The 26,701-nt window shown below is 42.8% G+C and overlaps 2 protein-coding genes across 2 annotated transcripts in view; one reads left to right on the top strand and one right to left on the bottom strand.

Moving 5' to 3' along the window:
• Positions 1-1,171: 1,171 nt before the first annotated feature.
• On the bottom strand, positions 1,172-5,192 carry MPZ (myelin protein zero). The gene is given in 6 exon segments (XM_068538331.1): positions 1,172-1,465; positions 1,567-1,627; positions 1,785-1,920; positions 2,163-2,376; positions 2,620-2,786; positions 5,126-5,192. Coding segments are annotated over 6 exon segments (939 nt in total).
• Positions 5,193-8,493: 3,301 nt separating this feature from the next.
• SDHC (succinate dehydrogenase complex subunit C) overlaps positions 8,494-26,701 on the top strand; it is a 28,744-nt gene continuing 10,536 nt past the window's right edge. The window contains exons 1-3 of the mRNA XM_068541147.1: positions 8,494-8,524; positions 13,897-13,953; positions 16,171-16,272. Of these exons, the coding sequence (XP_068397248.1) occupies positions 8,505-8,524; positions 13,897-13,953; positions 16,171-16,272 (179 nt within the window). The 5' untranslated portion in view covers positions 8,494-8,504. The remainder of the gene's footprint in view (positions 8,525-13,896; positions 13,954-16,170; positions 16,273-26,701) is intronic.

Below are 26,701 nucleotides of genomic sequence, written 5' to 3' on the forward strand. Positions count from 1 at the left end.
ATGTCCCCTGCATTGGCAGGCGGATTCTTAACCACTGCGCCACCAGGGAAGCCCCGAAATCAAATTCTTAACAACTGAAACCGGTTGGGGAGAAGAAGTTGGGGAGGAGAGGGATTGGGGAAGGTGGGAGGTTGGGGATGGGATAAGAGGCAGGGATTATTCCCAGAAGAATGAGGAAATTGGAGATGCAGGCAGCAGCTTCTGGAAATGTCAGTGTTTATTAAACATTTAAGGAGATTTGGGGGTTTGAGAAGAAATATACAGAATGTAGAAAAATCCTAAGAATCCCCTGTGGCTAGGAGTGCAGCCTCTTCCCTTTCCCCCCTGTTTCCCATTTGTTTTTCCTGCGTTGTCTTTGGTTATTTAAAAGCTATTTCTTAAGGCTCATTTGTCCCCTCCTCAACCCCCTCACCTATGAAGATCCTTTGTCTCTCCCTCTCCTTTCCCGTGACGTTGAGTCCCAGAACAGTGCTCCAAAGTGGTCAGGGGGCACCATTCCTGTAGCTGAGGTTTGAGGATCAGGGGCCCCTCTGCTTGGGCTGGCTCTCCGTTAAGGATTTAATGGGGGGTGGGGAATTGCCAAAGCCGCATGACGTCATTGGTACTCAGTCATGGGGGGAGGGTAGAGCATGGGCACAGATCAGATAAACAAACAAACAAACAAACAAACAAGAATGGATTAAAAAATAAAAAATAACTAACAACCTAAATAAAACCTGAAGGAGAGTCTGATCTGGGTGACCTGGGTGTTAGCTGGGAGGGCAGAGTCTGGAGCTGGGCCACCTGACAGAGGGGAGGGAGGGTCAGAGAGAAGAGAGTCAGAGGGACAGGCTAGGTGGTGCAGGGGATGGGAATATCAGGTGGCCTGGAGTTGAGGCAGGGGGTATCAAGGTCCCTTTCTTCTCAGCGCCAGAGGAACAGGCACCAAACACAGAGTCCTTGGGGCAGGTGAAGCGTAGGATGGAGCCCTGGGCTTCCAGAAAGCCAGGGGGTGAAGGTGGGGGAGAATATGAAGTGCCTGGGGAATGAATTTTGGAATGAAACTTACATCTCAAAGGGAAGTGAGGGCAGGGCAGGGCTGGGGAGCTAAGGAGGAAAGCACCTAGACGGGGGATAGAGGAGCCTAGGTTCCCCTTTTCTGGCAGGGCCTTGGTGGGGGGGGGGGCGGTGATCACTTTTCTGAGTCCAGGCCCATCATGTTCTTGAGGGCATTCTTGAGGCTGGTTCTGCTGGGGGACTTGACAGCAGGCCGGAGCTCCGAGCTCTGCTCATCCTTTCGTAGCTCCATCTCTATGACCACCATCTGAGAGCCTTTGGAAGACTCCGCCCCTGACCCCTTACCCCCCGCCCGGCCCGCTAACCGCTATTTCTTATCCTTGCGAGACTCCCCCAACCCTTTAGTCTTCTTCTCACTGGCAGCTTTGGTGCTTCTGCTGTGGTCCAGCATGGCATACAGCACTGGCGTCTGTGGAGAGGAGTGCACGCATCAGTCACCGGTCTGGTGGGGCTTGACTGTTTCCATCCTGCCCCTGACTGCTGCCCGGAGGCCCCCCAAGTCCCGCTAACCTGCCGGCCGCGCTTCGACGAGTCCTTCACAGACTTGTGCAATTTCCCCTTCTCCATGGCACTGCAGGGAAAGGGGGTGCTATGGATTTGGCCCTGTTGGAGCCCCTCGTAGAGGGGTCAAGGCTTCCTTTTCCCTTTGGCCCTCCCACCCATTGGGTTAGTCTCCGCCCAGATGGGGAGTAGTGGGTTAGGGAAGGGGAGTCGGCTCCGCCCTTTACCTGAGTCTCCTCTGCAGGGCCGCCTGCCTGCGTAGCCAGCAGTACCGAATCAGGTAGAAAAGCAGCAGCAGCAATAGAACACCCCCCAAAACACCCCCGATCACGGCTCCCAGCACCACCCCGTACCTAGTAGGCACTAAAACGGGAAGGAAAAGAAGTGGGGGAATGAGCAGGGACAAGTATCTTTGGTTCCTAGCCCCACACCTATTCCCTACGGTTCGGGTTGTAAGACACCCCAACCAAGGCTGCCTTCTGCCCACTCTCCCAGAGGCTGAGGGACATTAGCCCCGGCATTTTGCCCCTTCCCCCAGCCTCTCAGGGAGGCCCGATCCCCTCTCTGAACTCCCTCCCATACCCACATCCCATCTCCTCTCACACCTTTTTCAAAGACATAGAGCGTGACCTGAGAGGTCTTGCCCACTATGTCTGGTGGGTTTTTGACGTCACAGGTGAAAGTGCCGTTGTCACTATAGTCCAGGTTGTGTATGACAATGGAGCCATCCTTCCAGAGAGGGTCCCCTACCCACTGAATGCGCTCTTTGAAGGTCCCCACCTCATCGATGTAGGGTTGTCCCTTGGCATAGTGGAAGATCTATGAGGAATGAGGGGAAGCATGTATTTCTAGCCTCAGGGTGAGGAATTCTGGGCTGGTGACGGTAATGCTGGGGAGGGGATTCAGCCCTAGTCAGGGTGACGAAGATTGCCACTTACCTTGCCAAAGATGGGATTATGGCTCATAAAGGATTTCCCCTTCCTTAGCCCAAGTTCTCTTTTCTGTGGTTCTTTGAAGCACCCTTTCTGTTATGCAATCTCAGGATTCCCCCCAGGCACTCACCGAGATGGCATCGCGGCCTCCTTCTGGCTGGTAGCGCCAGGTGAAGGAGATGTCATCTGAGACCCACTCACTGGACCAAAAGGAGCAGTGCAGGGTCACCTGGGAGCCCACAGCACCGTGGACCTCCTTGTCCGTGTAAACCACAATGGCCTGGGCTGGGGAGAGCACTGCAAACATAGAGAGGGAATCAGATGCACATGTGGGCCCAAAAAGGGATATAGAGTGAGTGAGATCAATAGGAAGTCAAGCCTGAGTCAGAGGCCATAGCAAAGACTGGGACAGAAATGACGAATTCTGAGGTCCAGGTCTCTCTTGCCTAATTGAATAGATGAGTGGAAATGCTGTGTTGGTTCAAGCTCTTCAGCATGTTCATAGAGGAAATGAAATCAGCAGTACCAGAATTCTCCTGAGGACTTCCAGAAGTTGAATTCTGTCTCCAAGTCTAACTTTCCCTTTGGATCAGTATCTAATTCTTAAGCTATCCCTTAGATGCAGGCTTTACAATTTTTAAAACTTATTATAAATTATACAGGTAACACATAGTGCATTCTTCTTATAACTATTCAAGCAATAGAGATAAAGAGAGCTAAAGTCTCTCTTGACCAATTCCTTTCCTGTAGTCCCCTCCCAGATATTACCAATGTTATCAGTTTAATGTGTAACAATTTTCTATGTGTCAGACTCAATATAAACTCAAGATACACACGTACTTATAAGAAATAGTTTCTTCCTGTGGAGCTTTCTTTTCTTTCCTTTTTTTTTTTTTTAACATACATTGCATTATAGTCTACCTTTTTTTTTTGCTTAAGAATATATGTATAAAAAGAATATATGTATCTGTTGGGAGTGTTCCACTTTGATGCATACAGATCAATATTATTTTTAACAGCTACATAGTATTTCACAGTACAACAAACTCAAATTTCTTGCAGAAAAATTGAAGATAACTAGAGAATGTAAGTCTTCTTCCCTGACCCAGCTGTCTTCATTGCTGAATCTCTGATTGCCATACAGCTGCTCTTGACTGGGGGGTCACGGAAGGAAGGACCTCATATCCCTCTCAGGGGAAGCTTGATTCAGAGCAGGACCCCCAAGCCCAAAGCTCAGATGACTCTGCATTTGAGCCCCTTGTGGTTCTGGTTTGACCCTCCTCACCCTCCTCTTGGCCATTTTGTCCCAGTGCCACTCCCAAGACTCACCCACACAAGGCCATTCCAGGGAGATTATGTGTGTGGGCTGGCCCTGGCTGGGGGCAACTGTAGACCCTTTTGTTCTATGGGAGGGGGAGGAAGCAACCAAATAAATAGAGACCCATTGTCTGACCACTGACCAATGTTGGGGGCTCATGCCTCCCCTCCCCTCACCGCCCCCCGCACCCCACCCGGGGTCCATAGTCCCAAATCTCCCACCTCAGCATACAATACCAGTGACTCACCTCCTGGGGCTCAGCCTTAGAGCCTTCTTGGGTATCCCAAATGTAACAAGGAAGGTTATTCATTGGATCTAACTTCTATTCCTCCTGTTCAAATATCAACCACTGCCCTTCAGCTCTGTTCAATGGTGCTATGAGTGGGACAGAACTCTCTCTCCCTCTTATACTCCAAGATTCCCTCTCCCCATTTCCCTCACCACGCCCTTCTCCAACTCCCTATCTTTAACATTTTCTCAGGGTACCTCTGAATAGTCCAGTACAGTCCAGAAGAGTCTAGCTTCTAGGTTTAGGACTCAAGGAGCTGACAGCAGAGAATCTCAGACATTCTAACCAGCCCTTCCTCCCCTCCCCCCATTTGCCCTACTTCTCACCCACTGCACTAGGCTTCAGGGCAGTTTGGAGAAGGGAACAATCCATTCAGATAACCCTGCTTTGAACTTCTCTTCCTCACCCAATATCTGCCCTGGGGCAAGGAAGGGGCTGGTCAACTTATGTGGAAGATAGCTTTAGATGGGACAAGACCCTAGAATCTCATAGAACCTCCCTTCTACTCTGTTCATCCACATAATGGACGCAGATCCACAGAGAGAAACTGAGGCACCAAGAGACAAAGGATCTGAGGAGTTGGGACCACAAACCTTGGGCTCCTTCCTTAGATCACATTCCCTGACTTTTCTCTTCAGGGAAACTAAGGTTAAGTTACCTTCTGCACGACTAGGGAATGAGTAGGGACCAGAACCCAGATGTCTGAACATGTTCCTTACCAAGCTCTAACACTGCTTCCTACTAGGCCTTCACCACCGCTTTGGGGGCATTTATTGGTTTCCAACCCGGGTCCAGTCAGGTCCACTTCAGGAGAGCTCTCTACACTCTTTTACCTTTTCCCTTCACAGAATACCTTTACCTTTACAGCCTCCCTCCAAACTATATATTTTTTCTCTGCATAGAATATCACCTTCCTGCTCTTGCTCACTCTTTCTTTGATTGCAGTGAGGAGCACAGCGAAGGCAGAGGAAAGCTTGCTGAGAGACAACCTGAGCCCCGGGGCCCCCAGACTGGGGTGGCTCAACTTACCCAAAGAGGAGAAGAGTAGCGCAGCCAGGACAGGACTGGGGCTGGAAGAGGGAGCCCCAGGAGCCATAGCTGGGGCAGGGCTAGGGCCCGGAGCGTCCGTGGGGTTGGGAGAGTGGGGGACAAGGAACTGAGCGGGGGTTCCTGGAACCCGCTTAAAATCCCCCAGGGCCCCAGTATGAGGGGGCTGTCCTGAGCCAGTAGCCAATTGCAGCCTGGCATGTGCAGTTGAGAGGTGGTGGGGAGGGGGGCAGAGTGCAGGGAGCAGAAGGGGCATTGTGTCCTCTGGGTGGAGGGGTGGGGGGGACACATACCACCCCATACACTGAGGGCTTTGTGTCTGCTAGCCTCCCCCTGCCCCAGGCTGGAATGTCGGGGGGGGGGTGAGGGGGAGGGACAGAAAAAGGGACACAAACACATTTCTCTGAGGGACAGATGGGCAGAGGAACCTGAATCCTAAGGCTATGAAAAGGGATTCCTCCCTAGCCTCCATGCCTGAGAGTGGCTCCCCTAGAGCTCTAGGAGTTAGAGGCGGGTTTCCCCCAGAGAACTTTGAAAACAGGATATCCCTGTTATCTTGACTACTATGGGCTGCATTACAGGCTTCTTGAGATGACCAAGTCCTTTGGGTGTCTTTTTTTTTTTCCCCTATCTCTCTGCATCTTTGGTGATTCTTTCCAGATAAAAAACTTTTTTTCCATGGGAAAATATCCAGGGAAGAATCCCTGATTTTTCCCTTTTTTTCAGGAGGTCCTTCACTGCCTAATGCTGCAGATTAAGTCCATTTCAGTTAAGAGCAAGGCAACAAAATTATATTGAGTACCAGCCAGCTACATATATGAGTATGCGAATATGTGGGTATGTGAGTAATAGAAAGAGGAATAAAAATTAAGATCCTCCTTCAAGGAGTTCAAAATTTAGTTTGGGGAGACAGAGAGGGGAGAATCAGAGGACAAACCCATTAACAACGAAATATAATAAACCATGATGCTTGTATAGCAGACTGATGAACAAAGTGTTGAGAGTATAAATGAGGGCACATAGAGCTACATTAGGAAAATTAAGTTATGTAACAGAGATTAAACACAAAAATATCAATAACTTTCATTTAATAAATGAAGTTCAGAGGAAGGGGGAGTCATGTCTAGAAGGCAATATTAGATGTGGACCAACCTTTAAGGATGCATGCCATTTTGAAAAGGAGAAATTGGCAGTGAGGGTATCTAGGCAGATAGAACCACAAAAGCAAAGACAAAGAGATAAGAAAGTGTGTGTGTGTTGGGGGGGGTGGTGGGTAGGTTTGTGAAGTTTTGGGAATATTCAGGGCAGATCTGGTGTCCTCCATTTTTACTCGACTTGGGGGATCTTGAACAGGCATCAGAGGAAAGGAGTCTGTACAGGAAAGTTGAAGCCAGTTTGTGGAGGGCCTTAAATGACAGACTAAAGGGGGTGGATTTAATTTGGTACATCATAAGAATTTGCTGATGGTTTTGGGATGGTATTTGGGGTTAGGAATGGGAGTGTCTACATGGTCAGAGCTGAGTTTTAAGACAAATACGTTACGTGAAACATTTGAAGAACTAAGTGAAAGAGGCATCCATTGGATTTGTTAATGTGAAGCTTCCGAGGGCCAAAGCAAGATCAATGACTGGAAGATCAATAGCAGAAAACTGTATTTTACCGTAACAACTTCCTAATGACTAAATTGTTTACTAAATGAAACTTGTTTTTTGAGGTACCCATTATCGAATGTGTTAGAACACACTCTTGAAGATCAGCTGTCAGCAGCGCTACAGAGGACATTCCTGCACTGGAGAGAAAATCGGGTTGGAGAGCCTGTAAGGTCCCTTCCAGTCCAGAAGTTTATTAAAGTGCTTTCTTTGCCAGCATTATAGAAATGCAAAATAGTATATTCATTTGATGTAGAAATAAATGAATCTGTGCTATTTAAGTCCTGAAAGGAAAAGTACAGAAGCCCTAGGTATAAATAAAATCTGAATATTAATGTAACGAATATGTTTTTATTGCCGAACAGGAGTTGCTCTGGGCTGTCTGCTTCACTTCTCCTCACCCTTCCTCCTCAAAAGAGGCTCAAGAACTTTTGCGCTTTTCCGTTCCTTTCCACTTGCTTGTTTTCTCCCTTATGTTATAAGTGCTCTAGAAGTGATTGCTGTGCTTGGGTTCCTCAAAACTGTTTTTATGTATATAAATCAAAGCGAGTTCTCCCCCACCCCTACCCCAGGTTCTTCTGGCAGTGGGTGTCACCCACATAGCCCTGAAACAAGGAACAAGGGAGCGTTGTCTTTGGTTAGTGGGCATCTAGCTCATGCAGCAGCTCAAGCCCAGGAATTGTGAGACATAAAGCTAATCGAGGTGGTTAGAGGACGCTCCCCATGCTCGGAAATGGTGCTCTGAGAGGTTCTCTCCCCCATGGATCTCAACTTGTGCACTATCTCTGTATTGGTGAAGACGGTTCACATAAGAATGGGAAGGAGCCCAAAATATCTTTACAAAAAAAATTTTTTTAATTGAAGTATAGTTGATTTACGAAGTTGTGTTAATTTCTGGTATACAGCAAAGTGATTCAGTCATATATATATTCTTTTTCATATTCTTTTCCATTATGGTTTATTACAGGATATTGAATATAGTTCCCCGTGCCATACAGTAGGACCTTGTTGGTTACCTATTTTATTCATAGTAGTTTGTATCTGCTAATCCCAAACTCCTAATTTATCCCTCCTCCTTTCCCCTTTGGTAACTATGTTTGTTTGTTTTCTATGTCTGTTTCTGTTCCGTAAATAAATTCAGTTGTACCATATTTTAGAGTCCACATATATGTGATATCATGTTATTTGTCTTTTTCTTTCTGACTTACTTTAGTATGATAATCTTTTGGTTCATCCATGTTGCTGCAAGCCGAAAGTATCTTCTTCCCTGCATGTCTCAGTCACCCTATAATACTTTTTAGTCCCACCTGGGAGGGGGAAGGCATGAAACTAGACTGAGAAGTCCTCAGTGAAGAATCTGGGCAAGTCCTCTGCTTTGTGGTGCTAAACAAAATGAGTGTGTTTTTAGAGGTGCTACCTGTGAAGCACCTCTAAAAACAAAAAGGTAAAACGCAGACTGCAGAATTTGAGCCAGCGGCAGTCCTGCGGAAAACTTGTCACTTTCTAGAAGTCAGCTGAGAGAGGCGGGGTCAGAGACTAACTGCGCACAGAAAATCTGCGAAGAGTCGGAACTAGGGAAGAGCCGGAGACGCTCCCAATCCTCTGAAAGAGCTGGTGTCGTCACGTGACAGGAGCCCCGCCCCGCCCCCCCCCCCCGTCGCCCAGAAGTGGTGGGGCCGTCGGCGTCACTTCCGTCCAGGCCGGAACGCAAGATGGCTGCGCTCTTGTTGAGGTGACTTTAGTGGGGGGTGGGAGTCGGTGCCGGCGGCTCTCGGGAGAGCTGCACTGGCGCCTCACGTCTTGCTAACAGCTATTTACCCCGTGCCTCGGCAGGGAAAGGACCTGTGGGTGGAGGCCACGCGCTTTGGAAACGTAGAGACCCTTCCCCTCCCCTAGCGTCTCCTGTGCACCCTGTAGGGCTTCGGGGTCCCTGGCCGAGTATCTTTTCCTTACTCCTTGCGGATGGGTCGCGGGGCTCTCGCCGCTTCTGCTTTCCCACTTCTAAAATAGTTTTTCCCCATTTCTAAAATAGTTCTTCCCCAGATTGCTCTCGGGGCTGCAGCGAGAGCCGAACTCCAAGAAAATAAGTAGGTCTAACTTCTCTTATTTGGGGCTTGGGCCTCGAGGAGAAGGATCTTGGTGTACTTTACCTTTGCGTTTTACTCCTGCAAACACCAGCCGCTGGCAATGAGTGGGCACTGTCCCAGTTCCTAACGGGCCCCTGGCAGAGAGTGCAGGAGGCCTAGACCCCTATCGGGGTGACGATTAGCAATAGCGCCGATAGTGGTCGCTCTGCTGCCCCAGAGCAGCCAGGAACTTCAATTTTAGTTTATTTTTTTACTTGGTGGGTGAGGGGAGTAGATGCTCCAGTTTTCCTCTGTAGTGTCAACTCCTTGTCCAGAGAAATATCCTAGATTGTCTTCCATTTTGAACTGTCCACTGTCTACAAAGCCTCGTTCTCTGCTCAGAGCCTTTCTAGCCATAGCGATTTTAGACGCTCTTGGTACGAATCCCAGCATAGTTTCGTGCCAGCACTATTTTTGGAAACTATTTGTTATGGAAAGTTAGTTTTAATGCAGTTGAGATTTAATTCCTGATTTCCCCAAATGTCTTCTCATTTCTCTTTCCTCTTCAATCACCCCGTATAAAAATAGACGGACTTTATTTAGTTTTTCTCTGTGACAGAATGATTCCTCTTGGAGGTGAGATCAGGAATGGTTTATCTTAATCCTTCGTTTTTCTCCCTGACTCTTATTTCCAATTGTGTCTTTTTTCTAAAGCGTGTCAGGGCTAGTCTTGCCAGATTGCCTCCTTTATTACAAGTAGTTTGACCATAATTGAATGCTTTTGAATTCTTTGATATATCATATTTTAGAAGATGTCACAGGCTTTTTGGTGGAATTAACGTTTAGCTTGTAATGATCATATTGGGTCTAAACAGTTCATTTTAGGAGTTTCATGATTAGCGCTTAGAAACCCAGGATCACTGAACGCATTGAGTATGTCCAATCTGTATCATTTTGAGCTGTGTAAGGCTGTCATCACTAGGATTCATTAGTGGTAGTACAAAACTCTTATGGAAGGGGAACCTTAAATTCTAGGAGCTAGTTTATAGTTCTAGTAGTGTCACTAATTCCATTTATTTTGGACAAGTCAAGGTCATTGATTGCGTGATTGTGGTTTCTTCATTTGTGAATGAAAACAGTGATAACTTGAACTCACTTAAGAGAAATATTGGCTAAACATTTTTAATGCTTGGTTAACTAAAAATTATTAGTTACCACAGTATTGTATGTCATGGCTTTTGAATAGTGCTCTATATTTTGTATACTCCCTAAAGTTCATGGACTAGCTAGGGAGGAATAACCAGCTAAGTAGCACAAACTCCATTGGCAGTCAGTCAGGGAATGATTTGCCAAAGCCAAGACCGAGATAGAGAACTAAGCTAAGAACAGCTAGGCTTCTATCTAGTGATATTCACGCAGCTTAAGCACAAAGCTACCAAGTCATTAACCCTCTGAACGTTGCTCATCATATTAAATGCTACACGTGAAGCACCTCCAAAAACAAAGTTTAATTTATTTAAAGTCTAAATTCTTAAGACTGCTTTTTAAAATAAGCAAACTAATTCACAAATCATTTTTTTGAGCCCCTTCTGTCATATTATTATAGGTGCTATAGATGCAAAGTATTCCAGTTCTATTCTTGAGGAGCTCAATTTTAGGAAAGGAGATAACTGGATTAATTAATAAGCTACATAATGTTGACTTAGAGATATGAACAAGTGATGTGGGAGCATGACAGGTGCAGCAGGTAAGGCTAAAGGAGTGGTGAAGTTGCCATTTGGGAGTTGTTGGATCTTGAAGGATGAGTTTGTCAGGCTGCGAGGGAGGTCCACTCAGAGAATAGTCTGAGCAAAGGCATGTGGTCAAAAGAAACCATGCTCTGTCTGGGGGTAACGTAACATTCAGTGTGGTAGAAGTATAGAGGGCTGAAGGGGACTTGTGGGAGAATAGCTCTGGAGAATTGGATTAGGTCATGTTGAGAAGGGCCTTGTTTGACTGCAGTGTGAACCTTATAAGTAGTGGGGAACTGTTAAAGACTTTTAGGCAGATGATTGATGAAGTCAGCTTTATTTTTCAGTAATTTAACTCTGGTAATATTGAACGATAGGGAAGAGATTGGTGCTAGGAGATCAATTCAGGAGCTCCTGTTATAGTCCTCCTAGTGAGAAATGAAGAGAATACACACTAAAACAATGGACTGAAGTTTCCTAGATAGTATTGGTAGGATTGGGTGATGCCTTGCATATATATGGGGGGATGTAAGAGAAAAGAAATCAAGAATGACTTACATTGTATCTTTGGAGTTAGTTGGGTGCTCATACAATTAATCAGAAATTTTGTAAATAAGTGATTGCTCTTCATTGTGTCCTTCAAGGTTATATAAATATTTCAATGTTGCTGTTACCTCAGACATTTATGAAACTAAATTTTGACATGCCATCAGATCAAGTTTAGAGGGCATACAAGAGAAACTCATTATATTATAGTCACATCTTGTTTTGGACCAAAAATGGATCTTATTCAATTTGATCACATAGACTTGGCTTTGAATAACTTTTGGTTTTTTCCAAAAGTCAAATCCATTTTCAGCAGATGAATATTTTTACACTGCGAAGAGTTTTAAAAAGAACGTGATGTGAATTCTAAAGACCTTTGGGAGACCAGTGAAATAATACTAAATTGCATATATGTGGTATATTGCAGTTTAGAGAGTGCTTTCCTATACATTTTCTCATGCAGTCCTCCCAACAACCAATAATGTAGGTATTATCAATCCTATTTTATAAATGAAAAAGCTGAAGCTCAGTGACTCACTAAGTTACACAACTTATGCAGATCTAGACCTCCAGTCTGGCTTTTTTACTTTGTCCAGTGTTCTTTTTACATTACTCTTGTTGCCTCAGTACAGAGAAGAGTTTCAAAAACAATTTGAGCCATGATTACATTTTGGGGGAGACATGTATAATGCATTTAGAAAGGGACCAGCACTAACTAGAAATAAGTTCTGGCTTGTTAATTAAAAATAAAACAAAGAAAGTACTATTACTTTCTAGCTATAACATATAAAGCACTCTTCCTGGGTGGAAAAAGAAATCTTTTCAGGGTTCCTGGTTTCACATGAAAGGCAAGGATAGATTAGATATCTACTCTTGTCATATTTCAAATAAGGTTATGCAGTTGTGCAACTAGTTTCTGTTAGGGCCTTGTGGAAAGATTACATTGGTATTTGTCTGGGAGACAATAGCACTAGACAGAGAGTGCTGTAGATTCCAACCCACATCTGCAAACTCTTGCTGGGTAGCTGAGTGACTGGATGTAGCCTGGTGTGAGGAATGCATGCCCTGCAACTTCAGAGTCACAATTACTTCAATTGATTTAAAGAGATTTGTTCCCACTTCTTTCTTTCTGGGAGTCTTGGGTACACAATGTCTGTATTCACCTCTTGCCTCCAAAGCTGGAAAGAGGGAAGAGCTGAAGGAAGTGTTGGTTGGATTATTTTTCCTTCAAATAGTGGGCCCTTCTAGTGTTCTAGTGTAGAGTGTAAGGTTCTTGAAATGTTTATGCATCTAATATCAATGGTATGAGGGACATCATGAGCTGTTTTAGAAGATCATTGGATCTTAATGTGATCTTGTATCCCCACAGTGCCTTGCACATAGTGTATATACAATAAACTTTTGTAGAATCTCAATGTATTTGGTCCCAGAGCTTCACTCTGAAAACTTTCTCAAATACCTTTGGAAAGATTCGATATAATGTGAGTTAAAGGGGTGTAGTGATCATGTGTTTTTCATAATACCATGTAAACGCTGGATCAGTTAAATTCTCTTTAGATAGAATGCCTGGGTACATTTTAGTCTCAGACTTGAAAAGCAGTTCTGGTATTGATATATACATTTCAAAAATAGCAACTTTTTAGTAGAAAACTTGTGTTACCTTCTTCAAGTACCTTTTCATGTGGATAGTAAAGAAATCTACATTCTCATATTTTTTGCACTATTATATGACAGCCTTTTTTTTTAAGTTTTTTTAAAAAATTAATTAATTTATTTTTGGCTGTGTTGGGTCTTCGTTTCTGTGCGAGGGCTTTCTCTAGTTGCGGCAAGCGGGGGCCACTCTTCATCGCGGTGCGCGGGCCTCTCACTATCGTGACCTCTCTTGTTGCGGACCACAGGCTCCAGACGCACAGGCTCAGTAGTTGTGGCTCACGGGCCTAGTTGCTTTGCGGCATGTGGGATCTTCCCAGACCAGGGCTCGAACCTGTGTCGCCTGTATTAGCAGGCAGATTCTCAACCACTGCGCCACCAGGGAAGCCCGACAGCCTTTTTCATGTAAAGTTCATCCAGGTTGTCTGGAACTTGTTGGTAGTTACTAAAATGACAGCTTAATACTTGGGACCCTGCCTCCTCAAACCCCTTGTTCTTTAAACCTTTTAAATTCATCCATTTGCATCAGGTGTCTGCTTTGGCTAAGTTGTATAGTACTTGGTGTTGCCACTGGCTTATTCTGTACCCAACCCCCTTTTTAAATTTTATTTTATTTTTTATTTTATTTTATTTTTGGCCATGCCTCGTGGCATGCACGATCTTAGTTCCCCCACCAGGGATCGAACCCTTGCCCCCTGCAGTGCAAGCGAGGAGTCCTAACAACTGAACTGCCAGGGAAGTCCCCCTCTCTTTTTTTTAAACCCCTGTCTTTTAACCATCACCTCCTTTAACATCTAGCTTGAAAAAATTTGCTTTCTGTATTTCTTTGTTGAACATTACCAACTCTGATTATTCTTTTACCTTGTATTATTTGTGTTCAGCTAAAACCTTATTTTGCATTTGTGAGTAATATTTGTGATTATTCTCAAGTTATTTAAAGTTGTAGCTTTCCAACTAGAAAAAATCTCAAAGATCCTGATACTGTCATTGTTTTCATCTTATTCCTAATTTTCCCCTCCACCCCAAATCTAATACAGTAAAAAAATAGAGAAGTTGATATACTGAAGTAGGTCTCTAAATGTGTATTGACTGTTGGTTCTCTTATCTTTCAGACGTGTTGGCCATCATTGCCTCCGTGCCCACCTTAGTCCTCTGCTCTGTATCAGAAGGTAAGTTTCTAAATATGGAGATTATTATTAACCTTTTTTTCATCAGGGAAAAGCAGTAGGTTGTTGACTGATATTTTGGGGATATGTACGAAAGCAGGTAATTGTAGATGGTTCGCTGAAAATTTAGTGATTGTGGTCCCTATTTTTCTCATCTGGTAGTAGAAGAAGGAAGGATAAGAATATGTCTTTGTTTTTTTCTTAATTTTCCTCACTTTAAGCTTTTCTGCTATATCTAACTTTATTGATTTGCATTTTGGGCAGCTCCTAGGCCTTAGTCTTTATATCTGTTTCTTTCTGCTATATTCATTTCTAGTCTATTGACTTCAACAATTGTCTCTTTGTGGTTCTTTCTTTTTTAACGTTTAATTTTAGAAATATTTTGTACTTCCAGGGAGTTCTCTAGTGGTCTAGTGGTTAGGATTCAGTGCTTTCACTGCCACGGCCCGGGCTCAATCCCTGGTTGGGGAACTGAGGTCCCGCAAGCTGTGTGGTACTGCCGGAAAAAAAAAAAAAAAAAAAAAAGAGAGATAGAAATATTTTGATAATTGGTACTTTCAGAAAAGTTGGAAGAACAGTACAAGGAGGTTCTGTATACCTTTCACCTACATTCATCAGTTGTTAACATTTTGCTGTGTTTACCTATCACTCTATATATTTTAGGTTGTGCTATATGAAATTGCCATTTTTGTGGGTCAAAACTGGCCTAGTAGTGACAATTTAGTGTGGTTCAGCACAATTTAATTATTGTGATTATTTTCTCTGAATTCTTTGAGATTAAGTTGCAGACATCATGACCTTTTACTTCTAAATACTTCTAAGGGAATTCCCTGGCGGTCCAGTGGTTGGGACTCCGAGCTTCCACTGCAGGGGGCACCAGTTCTATTCCTGGTCGGGGAACTAAGATCCCACATGCCGTGTGATGCGGCAAAAAAAAAAAAACAACTTCTCCTAAGATCAAGAGCATTATCTTATAAAACACAGTATAATTATACAAATGCAATTATCAAATTCGGCAAATTTAACATTGATGTAATCTTATCTGATATACAGTTGTTTTTCAGATTTTCCATTTGTCCCAAATAATGTACTTTATAGAAATACAGTCCACCTGTCCCCCATCCAAGATCTAATTAGGCTCACATATTATATTTAGTTGTCATGTTTCTGTAGTATCCTTTAACCTGGAACTATTTCTTAGCCTTCCTGTGTCTTTTATGACATTGACATTTTTGAAGAATACAGGTCAGTTATTTTGTAGTCTCTTAAGTTAGGTTTGTCTGATTGTTTTCTAATGACTAGATTCAGGTTATCCATTTTTGGCAAGAGTAATACATAAATGATGTTGTATTCTCAGTACATCACATCAGGGGCATATGATGTCATTTGTCCCATTAGTGATTTTAACTTTGATCATTTGAATACAGAAATGTCTGCTAAATTTTTTCCCAGTATGGAGATAACTGTTTTTAACTTTTGCAATTAATAAGTAATCTATGGGGAAATATTTTCTTGAGGGGGATAGATCATGTTTAATATAGGCACATAGTAAGTTAAAGTGTTGAACACAGCTGTTTAACAATTGGCTTCAGGGACTTCCCTGGCAGTCCAGTGGTTAAGACTCTGCACTTCCACTGCAGGGGGCGCAGGTTCAATCCTGGTAGGGGAACTAAGATCCCATATGCCCCACATGTGGCCAAAAAAAAAGGAAAAAGAAAAGAAAAAGAAAAAAACAGTTGGCTTCAGCCTAGCCCAGTGACAAGGAAAACCAAGAAGCTATTCAGAGGTACTGAGCTGAATCCAGTTCTTGATTTTTGAGAACCTAAAAAGGAGTCTTGAAGAGCCAGATGAGAGCAGGTGGTAATGTATGAGATATCACCCATGGCCTAGGAAAAGGATAATCCATTTATGTAAATGGTTTTGAAATATTATATTTGCCCTGCTGCCCAACAAGAAAGAAGTTTAGCCTCCATTACTGGACCTGTGTGTTGGGGGATTGGAAAGAAGAGTTATCCTCTGATATGACCTCATTGGGTGATTGAGGTTATTAATAACTGAGTCAAACTTGGCAGAAAGATAAGGTGAGTGGACAAACCATGTTTTCCTAATACGTAGGTTCATCTAGCCCAGCTTACCTTTTTATATTTTAACTTTTTGTTATGTGAAAATTTAAACCAAGTTTACTTTTAATCATTTTAAAACCTTTTGGTTTTATTTTAGTGCTGTCCCTTTGGGAACCACAGCCAAAGAAGAGATGGAGAGGTTCTGGACTAAGAACACTGGTTCAAACCGTCCTTTGTCTCCCCATGTCACTATCTACAGGTAAGGGCTCTGGAACCAGGGGATTTAGTAGTAGTGGATAAAAGTTCTGGAGGTTGCCCCATAGCCTCCCTGATTATTTCCCTTAGGCCTTTTTTTATAACAAGATGACTAAATTCTCTCTTCTGGCCTTAGAAGGGTAATCTAGCCTGCAAAACTACTATTTGGAAAATTCTGGTAAGTCAAAATGTAATTCCTATTAATTAAAAAAATTTATTTTGAAACAGTTTCAGATTTACATAAATGTTGCAGAAGTAGTGCACTGTGTTCCTCTATACCTTTATGCAGATTCCCAATGTGTTATAACATGTCTGAATGATTTAAGAACAAGTGCAGTGTTGATGATACCCCATTATTCCTGTATTAGGTTTCTATTGCTGCTGTCACAAGTTACTACAAACTTGGTGGCTTACAACAGCACATTTATTATCTTACAGTCCTGTAGGTCAAACTCTGGCTCATGTCTTACAGGGCTAAAATTAAGGTGTTAGCAGGGCTGCATTTGTTTCTGGAGGCTCTAGGGGAGAATCTGTTTCCTTGCCTTTTCCAGTTTCTGAAGGCTGTTCTGAATTCTTTGGTTTGTGGTCTTCCTCCATCTTTAAAACCAGCAGTGGTGGGTCAAGTTCTCTCATCCTATCACTTTGAACCTGCTTCATTGTCACATTTCTTCTCTAACTCCCTACTTCTGCCAGACCCTTCCACTTTTAAGGACTTTAAAAGGATTATATTGGGCCCATCCAGCTAATCCAAGATAGTCTCCTTATCTTAAGGTGAGCTTATAGCAACCTTAATTTCACCTGCAACCTTAATTCCCCTTTGCCATTTAAGGTAAATACTCACAGGTTTCAGGGATTAGAATGTGGACACCTTTCTGCCTACCACAATCCCTTAATACTTGAGTGTATGTTTCCTAAATTCAAGGAAACTCTCCATACTACAACCGTCACAGTCAAAATTAACATTGATCCAGTGTTACCATCTAATCCTCAGATCCCATTCAGGTTTTGCCAGTTGTCCCAATAATGTCCTTTATAGGTCCAAGAGCCAACTCACGATCATGTATTACATTTAGTTGTCTCTTTAATCTCCTTCAGTATGGAACAATTTTTAGCCTTTCTGTATCTTTTATGATCTTGACAGTTTTAGGATGTTTCCCAGTTTGGGGTTTATCTGATGTTTTCTTGTGTTTATGCATTTTTGGCAGGAATACCTCTGAAGTGATGTAATGTTCTTCTTAGTGCATCCTATCAGAGGGTGACACATGATGATGATTTATCCCATTGGTAGTGATGTAACTTTTTTTTAAAAGATTTATTTATTATTTATTTATTTATTTAATTTATTTATCTTTGGCTGCATCAGGTTTTAGTTGCAGCATGTGGGATCTTCGTTGTGGTGCATGGGCTTCTCTCTAGTTGTGGCGTGCGAGTTTTCTCTTCTCTAGTTGTGGCGTGCGAGTTTTCTCTTTTCTAGTTGTGGCGCACAGGCTCCAGGGTGCACGGGCTCTGTAGTTGTGATGCATGGGTTCCAAAGCACATGGGCTCTGTAGTTTGTGGCACACAGGCTCTAGTTGAGGCACTCGAGCTCAGTAGTTGTGGTGCACGGGCTTAGTTGCCCCGTGGTATGTGGGATCTTAGTTCCCTGACCAGGGATCGAACCTGCGTCCCCTGCATTGTAAGGTGGATTTTTTACCACTGGACCACCAAGGAAGTCCCTGGTTGGTGATGTAACTTTTTATCACTGGTTAAGGTGTGTCTGCCAGGTTTCTCTACTATAAAGTTAATGAATAAAGATGTATTTATTAATTCTTATTTTGTGGGGTGGTACTCTGAGACTGTAATGTTCTATTTCTCGTCAGATGTTTACCCATTAGCATCTTTCGATGGTAGTTGCCTGAATCAGTTATTACTGTGATGGTTGCCAAATTGTGATTTTTCTAATTCCATCATACCTTGTTTATTACTATAGGGTAAAGCTTGCTTGCTTGCTTGCTTGCTTGCTTTCTCTCTCTCTCTCTCTCTTTCTTTCTCCAGGATTTCTAACAGGAAAAACTCTTCTCTACTCTTATGACACCAACTAAAGGAAAGACACTAATGTTTCCTCTCTACTCTCAATACTTCTGATACCAAACGTGTACGGGTTTTCCCACATCAACCAATTTTTCAACTCTCCAGAAACCAACTGGGTGTCCGACAATTCAGTTATGACACTAACTACTTGGAGTTAGCACAAACCCCCCAGGTTAGAGGCTCAGTCCCACAAGACTGCCTGCCACTTCGGATGCCAATCGCAAGTCCCAGGTTGTCACCTGTACTTCTAACTAATCAACTATAAATCAAGAGTTTTCACAACACCCTCTATGGATTCAATAATTTGCTAGAATGGCTCAAAGAACTCAGAAACATTTATTTAAATTTACTAGTTTATTATAAAGGATATTACAGATGATACAGATGAATAGCCAGGTGCCCTTTTTGGTAGTTCTATGTCTGGAAGGATCCTGAGCACAGGAGCTTCTGTCCCCATGGAGTTGTGGTGCACTACCTTCCTCTCGTGGATGTATTTACCAGCCTGAAAACTTCCCAAACCCTGTACTTTGGGGATTTTTATGGAGGCTTCAACACGTAGGCATGATCAATTATTAACTTAATCTCTAGCCCTTCCCTCCCCGGAAGGAGGTGGGGGTGGGGCTGAAAGTTCCAAGCTTCTGGTCATGGTTTGGTCTTTCTGGGAACCAACCCCCATACAGAGTCACCTCATTAGAACAAAGATGGCTCTTACCACCCAGGAAATTCCAAGGGATTTAGGAACTGTGTGTCAGGAACCAGAGTCAAAGACCAAATAAAAAGATACTCCTAGCACCCCTATCACTCAGGAGATTAATAAGGGTTTTAGGAGCGCTGTGTCAGAAACTAGGAACAGATATATGTATATATATATATATATATATACACACACACACACACACATATATATATACATATACACATATATATATAGACTTCCTTGGTGGCGCCTGCCAATGCAGGGGAATATATATATACGCACATATATATATATACATATACACATATATATATAGACTTCCTTGGTGGCGCCTGCCAATGCAGGGGACACGGGTTTGAGCCCTGGTCCGGCAAGATCCCACGTGCCGCGGAGCAACTAAGCCCATTAGCTACGACTACTGAGCCTGCGCTCTAGAGCCCATGAGCCACAACTACTGAAGCCCACGCTCCTAGAGTCCTTGCTCCACAACAAGAGAAGCCACCGCAATGAGAAGCCCGTGCACCACAACGAAGAGTAGCCCCCGCTCACCACAACTGGAGAAAGCCCGTGAGCAGCACCGAGGACCCAACGCAGACAAAAATTAATTAATTAATTAATTTAAAAAATATGTATATATATATTTTTTTCTATTTTTGCACAATTCCTATTTTGCCCAAAGAGTTACACTGTTACTCTGATTTATTTTGTTGTTCAGATTGTCCCAGACTTAGCTAGTGGGAGTTCTTTCAAGATGGCTCCTATGAAATCAAGGTCTGGGTGCTAGATGTGCTCATTGCTACCAGGATATCATTGCTTCTAGGCTGTTTCAGTAGATAGAGCTATGAGATATATGTATGAATACACACATGTACATGTGTATATGTGAGTATATACATATGCATACGTACATCTATTTCTGTTAATTTGTTGTCTTCAGAAGTAGCATTGATGGCTGTTACGCTGGTGTCTTCCCAAAAAACCCCTATAGATCTGCTCCTTTCTAGCTAACTCAGCAAATCATCTTGAGCTCAGCTACCGTCTTTACTTGGGTTCCTGCCAGGGAGGCTGGTCATTTTTTAACCACCTCCACAAATACCACAACCCTTCAGATTTTTTCCAAGCCAGATTCCAGAAATAATTCTGATTGAACAGTAGAAATTGGACATTCTGCTAAAACAGAAGATTAATAAGTGATCTCAATCCTTGCTACTTTATGGTAAAACTTTTTTTTAAGAGATGAAAGATGTGGGGGAGGATGATAATGATGAAGAACTTCTCAAAGTATTTTGAGTCTATATTTAAAGCCCTGGCCTTTTTTCACAGGTCATATAACAAACAGTAATAAGCTGATGAGACGAGACTTAAACTACCTTGTTTGCTCTTCTGGTTATGAAACTCTAGACATATTTATGGGAAAAAAAAATAGCAGGAAACATAAAGCTGTTTCCAAGGTGAAATGTCTGGGAAAGATGTCTAAGATATCTGGAATCATATATTTTCTGTTGCTAACTTTTATAGATTTTTGGAGGTGGCATGGAAGTATATGGTTAAGTTAGCCCTTTCTGAAGTACTCTTTTTTTAAATTTTTTTTTTAAAATAAATTGTTTATTTATCTATTTTTGGCTGCGTTGGGGCTTTGTTGCTGCACGCAGGCTTTCTCTAGTTGTGGTGAGCAAGGCCCGTGCAGAGCACGGGCTCTGGGCTTGCGGGCTTCAGTAGTTGTGGCTCGTGGGCTCTAGAGCGCAGCCTCAGTAGTTGTGGTGCATGGGCTTAATTACGCTGCAGCATGTGGGATCTTCCAGGACCAGGGCTCGAACCTGTGTCCCCTGCATTGGCAGGCGGATTCTTAACCACTGTGCCACCAGGGAAGTCCCTGAAGTACTCTTTATCTTTTTTTTTTTTTTTTTAAGTTAGTGATGTCAGAGCTTTTATTTGTTTTCCTTTTTTTTATTCTTTTGTGCATTTCTTTTTTTTTTTAAATAAATTTATTTATTTATTATTTATTTATTTAGTTTTGGCTGTGTTGGGTCTTTGTTTCTGTGCGAGGGCTTTCTCTAGTTGCAGCAAGCGGGGGCCACTCTTCATCGCGGTGCATGGGCCTCTCACTGTCGCGGCCTCTCTCGTTGCGGAGCACAGGCTCCAGACGCACAGGCTCAGTAGTTGTGGCTCCCGGGCCTAGTTGCTCCGCGGCATGTGGGATCCTCCCAGACCAGGGCTCGAACCCATGTCCCCTGCATTGGCAGGCAGATTCTCAACCACTGCGCCACCAGGGAAGCCCTGGAGGAGAGTTCTTGAGGCCTCCTTGGGCTTGGCTGATGTCCCAGGGGCTCCAGGTGGTAGGGAGTTCCTGTACACTTTCCCCGACCTGTGAGTCACTGCAGCAGAAAACAATGCACTGCGGGAAGGAAAAAAAGGATAGACAATAAAGTGGGAACAGTATAAGGAGATGTGTCCCCTGCATTAGCAGGCAGATTCTCAACCACTGCGCCACCGCGGAAGCCCCTTCTTTATCTCTTAATAAATTAAGTCAGTTTATCAAAGTAAAAGTGTGTATAGGGATTATGTTATTAGGAAAACAAGTCATTCTAAAGGACGTTAGAAAAATAGTTTTAAAAACTTAAGAGTTAGAAACGTTCTTAAATTTTAATTTTTTTTTTTTAATAAATTTATTTTATTTATTTATTTATTTTTGGCTGCGTTGGATCTTCCTTGCTCCGTGCAGACTTTCTCTAGTTGCGGTGAGCGGGGGCTACTCTTTGTTGTGGCGCGTGGGCTTCTCAATGCGGTGGCTTCTCTTGTTGCGGAGCACAGGCTCTAGGCATGTGGGCTTCAGTAGTTGTGACACACGGGCTTAGTAGTTGTGGCTCACAGGCTCTAGAGCACAGGCTCAGTAGTTGTGGAGCACGGGCTCAGTTGCTCCGCAGCATGTGGGATCTTCCCGGACCAGGGCTTGAACCCGTGTCCCCTGCATTGGCAGGCGGATTCCCAACCACTACGCCACCAGGGAAGCCCTTAAATTTTAATTTAATCTTCAACCTCATTGGTTTTAAGACTGCTACTTGGGGCTTTGGATATTCCATTAAGCTTCTGCGGATAGTTGTGTGGGGCTGGCCAACATGCAGATTTCACTGTAGGCCCTTAGTTCTGGATAACCAAAGCAACTTGACTTTAAGGATTTTGCATTTGAAGAAAGGGTGCTGCTCAAAAAATAATAATAATAAAAAAATTAAAATAAAAAAAGTTTAAAAGCCACTATTGTACCTAATGAGTGAATTTCCTCTGCAGTAGTTTCATAAATGGATGTCTACCTATGCTTGCACACCTCCAGAGACAAGGAACTCACTACCACCCTTTTCCAATTTGGGAATTTCTCTTATTATCAGAAAGACCCTCATTTTATTGAACTTACTACAACTTATATCTTCTGTACAGTGGTTCTAGTTCTACCTTGAACCATATAAAATAGATCTAAGTCCATTTTTTTTCTGACAACCTTTATTGACGTTGAGTATCTTTTTATGTGTTTATTGGCCATTTGTATATCTTCTTTGGAGAAATGTATCTTCAAGTCCTATGCTCATTTTTAAGTTGGGTTGTCTTTTTACTTTTTTTAAATTGTGGTAAAATGTATATAACATAAAATTTGCCAGTTTAGCCATTTTTAAGTGTATAGTTCAGTGGCATTAAGTACATTCACATTGCTGTACCACCATCACCACTATTCATCTCCAGAATCCTCTCATCTTCTGAAGCTGAAACTATACAATAATTCCATTCCCCTCTGCCCCCAACCCCTGGCAACCACCAGTCAAGTTTCTGTCTCTATAAATTTGACTACTCTAGGTACCTCATAAGGTAGAATCATATAATGTTTGTCCTTTTGTATCTGGCTTATTTCATCTGGCATAATGTCTTCAGGGTTCATCCATGTTGAAGAATGTGTCAAAATTCTATTCCTTTTTAAAGCTGAATAATATCCCATTTTACGTATATACCACATTTTGCTTATCCATTAATTCGTCCATGGATTTTTGTGTTGTTTCTATCTTTTGGCTCTTGTGAATAATGCTGCTATGAACATGGGTGTACATGGGTGAACATGGGATCCCTTTGAATCTCTGATTTCAATTCTTTTGGGTATATCCTCAAAGTGGAATTGCCAGATCATATGGTAATTCTATATTTAATTTTTTTTAATATAAATTATTTTTATTTCTTTATTTTTGGCTGCGTTGGGTCTTCTTTGCTGTGCGCGGGCTTTCTCTAGTTGAGGTGAGCGGGGGCTACTCTTCGTTGCGGTGCGTAGTTTCTCATTGTGGTGGCTTCTCTTGTTGCAGAGCATGGACTCTAGGTGCATGGGCTTCAGTAGTTGTGGCTTGCGGGCTCTAGAGCACAGGCTCAGTAGTTGTGGCGCATAGGCTTAGTTGCTCCGCAGCATGTGGGATCTTCCCAGACCAGGGCTCAAACCTGTGTTGCCTGCACTAGCAGGCAGATTCTTAACCACTGCGCCACCAGGAAAGTCCCTATATTTAATTTTTTGAGGAAGCAACATACTGTTTTCCACAAGGGCTGCACTGTATACATTTCCACCAGCAGTGCACAAGGGTTCCAATTTCTCCACATCCTTGCCAACATTTGTGGTTTGCTGTTTTTGTTGTTGTTGTTTTAATAATAGCCATCCTAATGGATGTGAAGAGGTATTTCATTACGGTTTTGATTTGCATTTCTCTAATGATTAGTGATGCTGAGCATCTTTTCATATACTTACTGGCCGTTTATATATCTTCTTTGCTTTTTACTTTTTTGGTGGTATTGTTTGCAGCGTAATGTTAGGTCACTTGCTGAAAATCATATATCTTATGTCTCTAGCTTTTCCTTGATTAACATTCTACTAACAGTCAAAAAAGGAAAAAAATTTAACACACTTCAAATCAGTAGATATTTGTTAATTGCTCACAGTGTGCTTGGTACTTTTTTAGGAGTTGGAAATACAAAGATGAATAAGATATAATCTGTGTTCAAAAGGATCTCAGTATTTCCTGAAAAAAAATTTTCCAAAGGGAAATCATACTGGCTCCTAGTGATCATCTTTTCTGTAAGTGAATTTAAACAATCTTGATTTTCTGTGCTTGACTCTTATCTAATGTTTGAAAGGAAATAGTGGGGATGATCTGTCTCTGCTCCATGATGTCTGAGGCCTCAACTAGAGAACACAAGGCTGGGACTGAAATAATTTGAAGATCCGTTTACTCACATGTCTTGGGTTGATTCTGGCTCTTAGAGGGGACTTCGTTTTTCTCTCTGCATGGGTCTTGTTACATGATCTCTCTGCTGAGGCTATTTTGGGCTTTCATATTGCATAAGAGAGGGATGGACGAAGGGATGGAGGGATAGAAGGAGGGCAAGTGATTTGGAACTCGTGCAGTGTCAGTTCTGCTGCATTCTATATCTTGAGGCAGTCAGTCATGAAGTCCTGCCCAGAGTCAAGGGGCTAAATATAAATACTTGCCTGATGAGGAGTGACAAGATTCTGGAAGATCATGTGAGACTGGAAATAATATCATGGTTGTTTGGAAAATAAAATCTCCCTTACCTACTCAGTACTAGGCTAATCAGGCTATGGTTTAAACCATTTTTTAAAATTTAAAAAAAAAATTAATTAATTAATTTATTTATTTATTTTTGGCTGCATTGGGTCTTCGTTGCTGCGTGCTGGCTTTCTCTAGTTGTGGCGAGCAGGGGCTGCTCTTCGTTGCGGTGCATGGGCTTCTCATTGTGGTGGCTTCTCTTGTTGCAGAGCACGGGCTCTAGGCGCACGGGCTTCAGTAGTTGTAGCACATGGGCTTAGTTGCTCCGCGGCATGTGGGATCTTCCCGGACCAGGGCTCGAACCCGTGTCCCCTGCACTGGCAGGCGGATTCCTAATCACTGTGCCACCAGGGGAGCCTAACCATTTTTTTAAAATTAGGGTAACATTTGACTCCCATTTTCCATTTCAATATGTCTAAAAGATTACTAGAACAGTGCATATGTTCCATGTGTTAGCTCTTGGGATTTAATTAATCTTGCCAGGAGCCCTAAGTGCACTTGGAATGCTAAGCAATGTCTTATAATTTCCCCACTTTTTTTTTTTTCTTTCAAATAAATATTTGTTCTGTCTTTTTCAGTCTGATAATCATTCTCTTTGACAAATAAAATAGTTGAGCAATCTGCTTTGCACTCTGTCATCCATTAACATAAAATTGTCAACCCCAGTTAGGAGGCTGTCTTTCCCTGAATACAATTTTAAAAGCCCCTTGTTGTTGTCCTTGACATTTTTGCAAGCCTCAGCTCATTCTGGGTTTTAGTCTCCTGATTCTTCTAATCAAATTATGCCATTGTTCTCCGCTTGTCCTTTGTTATGAGGCTCTTCTTCTGCCTTTTATATTTATCTTGTTAGTCTGAGTTAATCAGAGTGGTGTCTAGCCAGTTTTTTTGGTTTCTTTAGACATTACTCCTTTCTTACAGTGACCATTTTTAATACATAGAATTTCCTTTTGTGGTCCTTTCAACCTACTTGACTTGCTTCCCTTTAGAGTATGGAGTATGTGGTCTGATTATGCTCTGCATTCCCTATCTAAGCTGACTTTCCAGGATGAATGTTAACTTTATCCAAAGATGCCTGTTCTTTCCATTTCACTAACCAGTTCCTTCTTGAGCATGAGCACTAGGTCCAGAATGTAGCAGTGTTGGTTGTCCTTCCATGGAAATGCTTTGGCAGATAGACAAATCAGAACATGATTGATTGATATTAATTAATTAATTAATTAATTAAAAAAAATTTTTTTATTATTTATTTATTTGGTTGCACTGGGTCTTAGTTGTGGCAGGTGGGCTCCTTAGTTGCGTCTCCAGGACTCTTTAGTTGTGGTAGGTGGGCTTCTTAGTTGCGGCTTGCAGGCTCCTTAGCTGTGGCATGCGAACTCTTAGTTGCGGCATGCATGTGGGATCTAGTTCCCTGCAGGGATTGAACCCTGGCCCCCTGCATTGGGAGCACAGAGTCTCTTCCACTGCACCACCAGGGAAGTCCCTAATTAATTAATTTTTGACTGTGTTGGGTCCTCGTTGCTGCGCGCGGGCTTTCTCTAGCTGCGGCAAGTGGGGACTACTCTTTGTTGTGGTGCGCGGGCTTCTCATTGTGGTGGCTTCTCTTGTGGTGGAGCACGGGCTCTGGGTGCATGGGCTTCAGTAGCTGTGGCTTGCAGGCTCTAGAGCGCAGGCTCAGTAGCTGTGGCGCATGAGCTTAGTTGCTCTGCGGTATGTGGGAATCTTCCTGGACCAGGGATTGAACCCATGTCCCCTGCATTGGCAGGCGGATTCTTAACCACTGCGCCACCAGGGAAGTCCCACAACATGCTTTAAAAAGTGGTTTGATGACAAAGTATTTTAAAACTACTGTGGATTAAGAACATATACTAAATCCAGCAAAATGGGATTTTAAATTTGGGATAGGTAATTTATTAGGGAATGACTGATATGCTCAATTTGGATATTTTGGGGTATATAATAAGAAAGATCATGGATGACTGTATGTTATATGAAACAGTGGATAAATAAAACTCAGGTTTTCTTCTACTTCTGTCTTACGACTGGAGAAATGGAAGGACCCAGGTGGTTGTAATCTAGTG

Source organism: Eschrichtius robustus, chromosome 3 (assembly GCF_028021215.1).
Source record: "Eschrichtius robustus isolate mEscRob2 chromosome 3, mEscRob2.pri, whole genome shotgun sequence".
Lineage (NCBI taxonomy): Eukaryota > Metazoa > Chordata > Mammalia > Artiodactyla > Eschrichtiidae > Eschrichtius > Eschrichtius robustus.